General features: G+C 36.6%; 1 protein-coding gene and 1 pseudogene across 1 annotated transcript; both read right to left on the bottom strand.

The window, feature by feature from the left end:
• Window positions 1-1,303: 1,303 nt before the first annotated feature.
• On the bottom strand, window positions 1,304-2,964 carry LOC104107613 (arabinosyltransferase RRA3-like; annotated as a pseudogene).
• A 1,509-nt stretch (window positions 2,965-4,473) lies between these two features.
• LOC104107611 (probable protein phosphatase 2C 55) lies at window positions 4,474-11,298 on the bottom strand. The gene is made up of 6 exons (XM_009616461.4): window positions 11,069-11,298; window positions 9,144-10,075; window positions 7,232-7,556; window positions 6,750-6,899; window positions 5,894-6,184; window positions 4,474-4,977 (listed from the first exon to the last, which is right to left on the bottom strand). Exons 2-6 carry the CDS (start codon window positions 9,905-9,907, stop codon window positions 4,951-4,953), a joined length of 1,557 nt encoding a protein of 518 aa, XP_009614756.1. The 5' UTR covers window positions 9,908-10,075; window positions 11,069-11,298; the 3' UTR covers window positions 4,474-4,950.

Below are 11,298 nucleotides of genomic sequence, written 5' to 3' on the forward strand. Positions count from 1 at the left end.
CACCACAGTTTAGGATTTCCCACCAAGTTACATTCAGAAAGCATGGCACACAAGTTATCAACATCATCATGCTTTACTACCATGTTTGCTTGACCCCTTTTCTTGTCTTTCTTCGGAGCACGACACTCCGTAGATTTGTGTCCGATTTTTCCACAGTTGTAGCAGTTTCCACTGAACCGCTTCTTGCTTGGGTTGTATTTCAGACCAGAAGCCTTCTTCCTCTTTTTGTTATCTTCAACAATATTTGCTCCCATTATTGTTGAATTTCCACGGCCTCTCCTTTCAGCAGTTTTATTGTCCTTTTCGATTCTCAATCGAACAATGAGATCTTCAAGGGACATTTCCTTTCGTTTGTGTTTCAAATAATTTTTGAAGTCCTTCCACAATGGAGGCAACTTCTCAATCATTGTTGCTACTTGGAATGCTTCATTGATGACAAGACCTTCAGCAAGTAGATCATGAATAATCACTTGCAATTCCTGAACTTAGGTAATAACAGACTTGCTATCTACCATTTTGTAGTCCAAAAATTTTGCGGCAACGAATTTCTTCATCCCGGCATCTTCAGTTTTATATTTCTTTTCAAGCACATTCCACAATTCTTTTGACGTCTCCACGCCACTGTATACATTATACAGATTATCATCCAGTCCGCTAAGAATATAATCCTTGCATAAAAAATCAGAATGCTTCCGCGCTTCAATCACGATAAAGCGTTCATTCTCTGGAGTTTTATCTGGCAGATTAGGAACATCTTCCTTGATGAACTTCTGTAGACATAACGTAATTAAGTAGAAGAACATCTTCTGCTGCCAGCGCTTGAAATCAATCCCGGAAAATTTTTCGGATTTTTCTGCCGGTGCCAACGCCGGTATTCGGCTTGTCGATGCGTTGGCAGTCACCGTCGGAATAGCTTGGTTTTCGCTTTCAGTCGTCATTTTTTCTGTAAAAGAATGACACAAACATCGACAAGCCGTTACAAATGCAGTGGTCAATATACGGATTTGAACATATCCGTTACAAATGCGGATAATCTTACGTTAATATTTACTATTAACAAATAAATTTGGTCCAAAAAATTAATCAATCGTTCATTTGACCGAATCCGAATCCGAGCCGAGCGACGATGATGACGGCGCGAGGCTTGCTTTCTTCTTAACTCTTTAAGAGCTACAAGAAGAACAATTATATATATACCCACCAAAAATCTTTTCCTCTTCCAATATGGGACAATGTCTCATTGTCAAGAGGGAAAAACTTAAAATTTTTACTTCAAAAATTTTATTTTTCTCTCCATTTCTCATTCACCCTCATTTTAAGACTATTTCATCTTAAATAAAAAACCTCAACAGCCCAATGTATCCAGGATGCGATGGAAAGGCTAACTCTTCATTGAAAACAGCCTGGTCCCAAGAATTTGGCTCCTGAGTAAGCCTATCAGCAACGCGATCCAAGAGCTCAAATGCAGGAATGGTTGGTCGGATATAAAAGAAACCAGAATTGTACACCCATATTCTCATTGTATGAACGTATCGACCCCAACCCATATCAGGTTCATCAAAAACGTCGTTGTAACCATAAGCTGTTATGTTATTGTGACCATCTGACATTGACTCTACGTCTGAATCCCGGTATAGATAATCAAATGGATTTTGCAGATACACAATGTCAAGATCAGAAAGCAAGACACTACAACCAAGCTGCAAGAACTCTCTCAGAATACGGAACTTTAGAGTTTAGACCTGACACAGCTTGGTTACTTCCAGTTTTGCCAATAAAATCAACATTCTCATCAGGATCTCTCTTGTAAACAGAGACTGCGTTTTGACGACCAGATAATTGGGGACACCCACCCTTTTTATACTGGTGAACCAAACTTCCAGCATTGATTTCACATTTGAATTGGCAAGTACAACTATGACCTCTTTCTCAACTGCAACCTCTGCCAATAACTTAGCTAGTCTCGGGTTCACAGATTCCTCAGGAAGGACAGGCGGGTTAGTTCTCATACTCTTGACTTTGCCAAATGGTGCAGCTTTTTTAGGTTCAGTTAACACCACAGGCTGCTCCTCGGCACGACATTTTCCCTGCTCAGCCATCTGAAGTTTTTCAGTTAGCTCTCTTACCTGCTTCTGCAACTCTGCATTCTTTGCCGATAACCTCCTAATGTATGATCTCAACATGTTTATCCAATCCGTGGATTCACATGACCACTACTCAACCTATGAATTAAATTTCAACAATTAAGCTAGTTCAACACTCATCAAATGACATTATGGCCATTAATTATATCAAATGTCATATGTAGAAATTGTAGGAATATATTTGCGATAACACAAGGCGTTCAATATGTCTCCAACTCCTATTTTAGCTATCTAGATGATAAACCAGGACAAAATTAGGTGATCGTCTATGTATTATGTCTGTCTTTTTAAGGAATTAATTAATTCTCTAAAGCATGAAAAAAAACAAAGTGAAAATTTTCCAACCCGTTGTAACTCCGTCTCCCACCTCAAACAAAAAGTAGATAAAAAAAAGCATCTGATGTAAAATATATTTTGCATGTTGTAAACGTTAGCTGTAGAGCTAGCATATAAGTAGCAGAGAAATATGTGCAGAGACACTTACCAAAACACTATATTTAGAAAGAGTCCGAGTTTGAGCTTGTGGATCAAGAGAAAAGAACCCATAGGGATAAAAGAAAGCAAAGACACATCCCACAAGAACACCAATTACAGTTGCTGCAGCAATTCTTGATCTTCCTACATATTGGTCGCACTTTTCACTATGAGCCTCCATTTAGCTGAAAAGATCAAAACTCCAGACCCAAAAAAGTTGCAAATTTGTGGTGTTTGATTGATTCGTGAAATGAATCAAAGTCTACGAAACTCCATTTTTTATACAGAGAGCAAAGGTTAAAGTCAAGTAGTGGAAAGACTTATTGTATGGAGTAGCGGACAGTGTTGTTTGTGACTGAGAATGACCACTTAACTTTTGGAGCTCTTGCATTTAAAAGAAAGGTTGCAAAGTCAAATAGTTTTATGGTGACTACGATTTTTGTAAAGATATTTAACTACAAATAAAACTCGTATATATAGTTTTTAAATACACAGCTTACTTAAAATATTAATACCAGAATTTACACACAAAAAAATTACATGTACTGACACTTGTGCTTACTCTACACTATTCTTTTTGATGGCGAGAATAGTAGTAACATAATCCTGTTGACTGATTTTATTATGATTTTAATGAAGTGATTAGTCATACTCATAATAAGGGATTTTTGAGATTTTTTAATTGTTTATAAGCTTATACATTTTTTTTCTAGTAATAATTTATCAGGTCTTATTTGAGGATTATTTTCAATCGTTCATGCTGCTAAACATGTTACTCATTTACCTGGGGGGGAGTTTAAGATTATACTTAAAATTAACTTTTGTTTATTAAATCTAAGAAATCTACTACTCGAAAAAAGTTGATGCAGATTGTGACTTAGACGTAGTTAGGTATGAAATAACGAACCATTGTCCTTGTAAAGAATTTTGATCCTACATAGGTAACATCAGTTCATATTATTTAAAAGAAAATAAGACGAGCACTCTTTCACACAAAAATATTGTAATATTATCGACCCTGATGTACACTCCTACATTTCTTGGTTAAGTAAACTGTAGAGTTTATGTCAAATCTAAGGTCATAATGTCCATCTCGCTGCATTTTTTTTGGTAACTCATTAAAATGCTTTTATTAATTACAAAGAGCTGCATTTAAGTTCATCTCAGTTTAATATTATGAAAATTAATTTAAGTATATCTATCTCTTAATTGATTGTCAGTAAATTTAAGTATATCTGTTACCTCTTAACAGATTCAATTACTTTATCCTGCTATTAGTCCTCTATGTCAAATAGTCTCATTCCAACAAAGAAAGATTAATAAACTCTTAAAAAACACAAGATATAGAAGGGTGCAGGAAAATGAAGTCACGGACTTCACAGCAAACGGGAATTACATTAACCGGCCAAAAATAAATAAATAATATTGCTCTATAACGATTTAAACTTTTAGATGAAATGATTTATACAATCCAACAACAATGAATTACTATAAGGCCACATAGAACTGGTGCTAAAGTCCTGGTTTAGATCAACAGCCACTTCGACAGCACGTTAGACGTTACTGAAGCGCAGTACCGATTTGTTGTTGTAACTGATAGCAAACTTTAACACAACTTAAGTTTTCATGGTTGAAAAATATATACAAGGTGTAGCGACCTATCTCATAATTTCCTCTCTACTCAAATATTAGCATGTTGGAATATCAATATTTGATCTTCAAAGACCAGATTCAAATTATCAGTATAAAGATAATCACTACAAAGTTAGACCAGCTCAGAGATTTTACAAAATTAAAATTTCGACTAGCTCAACCTCAAACAAGTCAACCAAATAAACAAAAAAGAAACACAGGAAAAACGAAAATGCTCGTCTATTTACAGCCAGTGGGAAAATCATGTCCAAAGAATTATTACAATAGGAAGATGACAAGAATTCAGTTCCAAAGAATTCAAGAAAGCTTAATTCTGCAAGTTAATGTGTCCTAGCTAGCATTCTATGGAAACCAACATATTTCCAGAAAGACAATTCCTATATCAAGCACCATAGGAGCACCTTTCTGTCTAACACCTATTCCATATACATGATCAGTACTCATGATCTTCCCCTAAGCGGGGAGGGAGAGAGAAAGAGGGAGAGGTTCGCGATCTACCTTTTTTGGGTGAGGTCCATGAAGTTTGAAAGAGGGGGTAAATTGCCAAGAAACAAGTAAATCAAAAGTGATATTCGACACATTCACACGATATTATGCAAGGTTTGACATCCCCTTTAAATGGAGCTTAAAACATGTGCCCCCAAGCCAAGCGTTTCAAAGCAAGTATGAAAGCTCTCAACTACATCTGTAAGCCATTGGATCTTTCCTGCACATAACAGGTTAAAAAAAACATCAGTTTCCATTTTCCATAAAATCGTACACAAAAGTAAGCTTCAGCTTCTACTTTGAAAAAGGAAATGGACTTGAGCAACATAAAAACAAACCTTTTGATAAAGTATAAGAATATAACCTACATAACCAATCAATTCGAACCAGAATACAGGACGAAAAATCAAAAGTAACTATGAGAAAAGCACTATCAACTGCCTAAATTTAAATTGTAACATACTGAGATTCTTTAAGTTCAAAGGTGCTTCACAGCAGTGGTTTGATAAGTGACGCTATATTGAATAATATGTTAACATGGATGAAGGTTTTTGTAAAACAATGATAGGAAAGAGTAGAAACTAGGAAATAAAATAATTTATATTAAAAAACATAATTTTTTTAAGAAAAAACTTAGATCAATCAAAATAGTAACAATATCGTAATAATTGAGCCTTATAAAACCAATACCAATTGCGCACTACAGATGTCATCAAAGTATTAAAATGATATGCTCCATAGGGAATGTCAGAATGAAGACAAACTTAAATGAAGAGTAGGGGCAACATAGGCATGAGGCAATGTTTTTAAAAGGAAACTTTTGGGGATTTTCTTTTTGTTGATAAGGTAAATTTTAACGGAAACTTGGGGTACTGAAACAAGATACAGCACCCTCCACAGGTAGTAAAGTTATATTTAGAGAGAAAAATGAAGTAGGGTCTGTGTTTGAAAGGTTGACAAAGCTGTTTAGTGTAGAATATGATAGAACAATTAAGCATATCCAGTGCTAAACTGAACTGACGGACGACATGTCCATGCAAAAAAATTGAACAAATGTAGGCAAATAAAGAACCTAAGACCTGCAAGCTATGGAGATTAAAAGAAGGGGTGGTGGCGGATATACAAAGTGCTCATACATTTCTGTCACTGCTTATGTAGGAGACAACCACAGTTATATCGTCCAGCTTCCCGCCATAGTAACGGAACCCAGCTTCTTGGGCTGCAGCAGAGAAAGGAGTCTGCCTGTTTTTATCCTGTGCTCTTTGCCGAGCCAAAGCAGCTATCTTTTGAGCTGTCACCTGTGGCCCTAAGCCAGCTCTTGTTGCATGAACCACAATTGCAGTAATATCATTGTTGTACAAATTGTCAAACAACCCATCAGTACCAGCTATTATAACATCTCCTGGTGCCACCGGTATTTTGAACACCTGCAACACAGGCAAGTCATTCAGATTAAGAGAGAACTGTGATACAAATATAGTGATTACAAGACGATCAATATAGTTCTGGTCAATAACTGAAAAGAAGTGGCATTTGTCAAAACTAAGAAACAAAAATAGAGGACAAGAACCGCGAGGCAATTTTAGCTAAGAAGTCTAAAAACAGAATAACAGATTTCTAAAGCATGGTACACTTCTCAAGATTCACCTCTACGAGTAAACCATGAGGGAATGCATTTGAACACAATTGAAAAGGTTTTTCTCCATATTATGTTTAACAAAAAAATTATTGTACAAAACTGTAAGAGAACAATCTAAAAACATCACCTGAACCCCAACTCTTTGCTCTCTGAATGACATAGAACAGTCAACAAAGAACAACACAATAAAAAAGGCTTCTGAAATATCTTTTATTTGAGTAAGTTTCAAAAAAAAATTATCTTTTATTTGAGTATTAAAAATATTGTCCAGATTTTGGAAAAAACGGAAGCTCTAAACCAAGTTCTACATTACCACACGAGTTCTACATTAAGGAAAAGGGGGCACTACTGACCTCTCCAGAGCTTGGTAAGTCACCAGAGTTACCGCTCTCTAGTTGATATGTGAAATTGAAATCATGCTGCTGCACAGGGGATCTGAAAACAGTACATCCATCTCTAACCACCATAAATCCACTGTCTCCTAAATTAATGGCATGCAGGCCCTGGAAAGAGGAAAAATGATAAGTTAACTTAATGATGTTAAGTTCTAGATTCATTTTTCTTTTTATAAGTTTTAACTGCCTTCCAAAGTTACCATATTAATCTTTTATTCCCTGTTTTAATCATAAGACTAGAAGAAAGTTCTGTGCACCTAGTTATATACATTACTAAAATGTCTGAGAAGTCTGGCGTATAAGGGAAACATCAAATTAAAAGAATCCTCAGCATCTGAAGACACCAATGAATCAACGGCCAAGCTCAAACCCGCAAGGCACCTATTTCTAAAGTCCAAGCTTCATGAATTAGAATAGAAGATCTAGAATTGCACATGTACCTGATCTGTAAGGGCGATTATACAGGCAGTTGAGGAACCTTTGGCTTTTGTGCATGTATAAGCTTTATCGAGGACCCTGGCTGGGTCCACTGAACGTTTTGGTTCATCTTGAATCGCAGTTACTGAGTTAGACATGAGCTCTCGTGCATACTGCCCAGCATCAACACCAAGATCAGCCCAACCACCAACACCATCAGCTACACCAATTGCTTGTTCATCACCACAAATAAAATGAGCATCCTCTCCACCTGTTTCTTCTTTGTCAGGATGGGGCAGGTAACATGATCCTGAGTTTAGCTTCAGGGTTCTGTCAATGTGGATATTCCTACAATTGGACAAATGAAACAATACAGCTGAAAAGAAAAACTTCCCAATTCAATGTAAAGTAAATAAGCTGCCTGTAATTATTTTTTGATAAATGGTCTACAGGCCACCAAGGAGGGAATACGTAATATGCTCCAGATCTGCATAATGACTAAGCAAAAAACTTGGCCCTCTATAGCAAAAGGTATAAGTCACAGTTTCCTCTTTCCAAATTAGTCACAAGTTCTCATTTAGTGAGCTGAAATAAACCCAACGATTCTTCCAGAGAGATAGATGACAGCTTAACAAAAGGTTTCGAACAACTGAACAAGACAAAAGCTTCCCACACCAGTTGCTAGCCTTGAGAAACTTACATGATAATTTTTGTTATATATTTTTACTCGAGTACCTACCCTGAAATCATCTAGTAGCTTTGCTCATGGTGGTAGATAAATTAAATTAAGCATCTAATATTCTAATAACATCAATGCCTCAATTCCAAGCTAGTAGGGACCAAGCTACTTGCACATTCAATATTTTAATAGGTCTTCGATAGCATTTTTTTGCTCTTTTTTTTTCATTTACAGAGTTTGACATTGGCATATATAGTTATGAAGCACGGGAAGTGTTTTTAAAAGAGAAAAGCTTAAAAAAGAGATAAGGTCCAAGGGACTTGAAGCGAAAAGCGAGAAGTGAAGCGCACATTTACAACATTAGAAAATACCAAGCATCTATGAATTTAGTACTATAATGATCAAATTGTAATTAATATAACTAATTTCAGTATCCAATGTACAGTAATCTCAATATAAGTCCATCCCCAAAAGATGAAATTCAAAGAACTGTCATCTTCTCGCTAGGATCACCTTGCGCATCATTATTTGACGGGCACACATTTATGAAGTGCATGGCTTCACCTATAAAGCGAAACCACTAGCTTCGCATCGCTTTATCGCTTTAAGTGACAAAGCAATAGCTTTTAATAACACTGAGCACAGGCGAATAAAAGAAAATATTATCCCAAAAGGTACAAGCTAACAAATGACTTCTTTCATTTCTTAATTTAGGTTAGGTGTAAAGTCCGTAAGGAGGCAATATTTCTCAACCCTTTCAGTTCTTGAATTTTCTTCTGGCATTAATATTGGATGTAAGAAACTAAATTCACGAAGGACGTCTAAAAACTATACTCCGGGACGGGAAGAGTTTGAGGAGATATGCAAACAGGGTTGGAGGTTTGGTTGAACTAGCTCCACACATCCTAACAAGACAACCTCTGAAGGAAGTCACATGCTAATACCTCCATTTGAGCTCTTGAAATTAAATTTTAAACGCATATAATTAGGAGCTCAAATCGCACAATTTCGTTAAAGAACGCAAATGATTAGAATCACAACTCACACAATTTCCTCAAAGTTATTTAACCACAAAATGTTTTAAGTTTCTATGTACTAAGGGTAGTGTTCAAGTCATTAATATTGCCGTAGACATCTGTAGTTCACATATTATCTTTTTCTTTTTAAATGTCAGTGCATAATCAGCACTGAAAAGTTCAGCTACATGAATTTCAGCTAGTTGAATAAGAATATCAAAGTTATGTAAGGAAACATACTGTTCGGAAGAATCTGCTGAACTTGAAAGCTGCACCTCGCATGTAGAGTTACCAAAGGACACATCAGGAGCAGTGCCCGCAGGGGAACAAGCAGGTGATGAAGTGTGGAACCCCGCCAATCCAAAACCTTCATATAGATTAGAATTTCCCTTTCTCTTTGCTACATTGTATGCGAAGTATCCGTAAAGTAAGAAGTTGTTGGGCTGATTTTTATTTCTCAAACTCATGCTGGTTTTTCTACAATTAAAGCTTCTATTGCTATAAGAAGTAACAGGACTATTAACAGCCAAAACAGAATTGAGATGCCTTGAAGCCATTTTACTTGAGGAACAGCCAGGCGGAAAAATTCTTGAACCACAGATCTCCATAGGTGCTTTGTGATACTTAGTGTCCAACAAACCTTGAGTAGGCTCAGATATCAAGCGATCAATGTGATAGCCACAGACCTGAAATGCAGGCCCTGATACAGACGGAATAGAAATTGCACGAGAAATAGATCCAACTACAGAAAGATTCTTTTTCTGGTTGACTATATGCAAATTTGCCTGTGTGGCAGCTAAAGTTCCAGGCCGCACAAACACATTTAGGTCAGTTGATCTTGCAAATGGTATGGAATAGAAGCTCTTTGAATTGCCCAACAACAATCTCCCTTGGCCAACCAAAATCTCTACTGAGTCCTGGAGCCCACTTTCTTGCCCAGAAATAGATTTCTGGAGTCCCTGCCTAGCTGCACGGCTTAATCTGAAAAGATAATTACTCGGCATGTCGGCTTATCAACCACAGCTGATTTTCTTGCACCTCTTTATAGGAAAAAACACAACCACCACCACCACTATACACAAGAACTATCATTACGCTCAGTACATTTATTAACAAACATCAATTCATTCACTACCTCCCTTCTCCAATATAACTTTTGAGAACCCAGAAACCTACAGAACATGAAAGAGAATATCATGAGAAAGAAACCATGAAAAAATAAACTTGGGAGAACAACTGTACTTGGAGGCAATAAACATTAGTGCATATGTAGGTAATATTAAAAGAGTCTCCTTTGATCTGATATTCTTTTAGTAGCATTCCTCGTTGATGCCGGCATTGCATGAGCCTAAGTCCTAACCAGCCCAAATAGGCACGACAAGGTCCAAGACGAGCACGACAATTGTTCCTTTGATCTCATATTAAGTTAAAACTAGTCAAGAAGAGCCGCACAAAAACTCACCAACTATTTTTTTTCTAGGAAAAAGGAGCATGAAGAAACTATTGCTTATTCATCTAAATTCACAGCCCACTCTTAGAGAGAAGTAAAGAACCAAAACATCAATAAATAAGCCTCAATGCCAAATCAGTTGAAATTGTTTATATGAATACACTATCCATTACGCTCTATTCGTGTCCAATAAATTGGGACTGTTGAATTTCTTAGTAGCAGGAGCGCAACAAGTTGTAGTTGGATTAGGTAGTTGATATTTAACCTATAATATACTTTCAAACCACCAATAACTACAAGATCTCCCCTCCAAAATCAATCTCGTGGGATCGCCTATATATATTCTCTATATCCTCTCCCTCTATTTCGGCATGTTTCATTCCAATAATCAATAATTTGGGGATACATCCCCCCCCCTCTTCCCCCCCCCCCCCAAAAAAAAAAAAAAAATTGGCGTCCCGGGCCAGCAATGTGAAGCTCACATAGACAGGAGTACTTTCAAACCACCAATAGCCTAAACATAATAGGGATTCAAAGTTTGCATCTTTATGTACAATAAAAGCAGGAGGTAAACACCCACAAAACAGGAACACAAGAGTCACACAAACTCAAGCGTTTTCATCCACAAATTTAAAATAAAAATAATAATAATCAGATTAGACTGTTGAGCAGAGACCCATAATAAAAACAAAGAAGAAGGGTTCAAAGATTGCACCTTTATAGATGATAATTGCAATCACAAAAGCTAAGAGCTCCAAATAATATGTTTTTTAAATGCCCCAAGAATTTCTTGATTTGTTGTCATACAAATCTTAGGGTTTGTTAGGTTGGAGGCTTCTCTCTCTATTTCTCTCTCTTTGAGCTGAGCTTAGGGCTCAGTTAATCTCTCTCCAACCAACAAACCCTAATAATCACAAATTTGCAAGTTTTGACTTTTCAAATCCA

Source organism: Nicotiana tomentosiformis, chromosome 12 (genome assembly GCF_000390325.3).
Source record: "Nicotiana tomentosiformis chromosome 12, ASM39032v3, whole genome shotgun sequence".
NCBI classification, from domain to species: domain Eukaryota; kingdom Viridiplantae; phylum Streptophyta; class Magnoliopsida; order Solanales; family Solanaceae; genus Nicotiana; species Nicotiana tomentosiformis.

Excerpts from the sequence above, each read along its gene's own strand:
- LOC104107611 (XM_009616461.4), bottom strand. The coding sequence starts at position 9,907 with ATGCCGAGTAATTATCTTTTCAGATTAAGCCGTGCAGCTAGGCAGGGA. Across the intron at positions 6,185-6,749 it reads ACTTACCAAGCTCTGGAGAG|GTGTTCAAAATACCGGTGGC; the intron begins GTCAGTAGTGCC and ends CCTGTGTTGCAG. Across the intron at positions 4,978-5,893 it reads ACATAAGCAGTGACAGAAAT|GAAAGATCCAATGGCTTACA; the intron begins GTATGAGCACTT and ends TGTTATGTGCAG.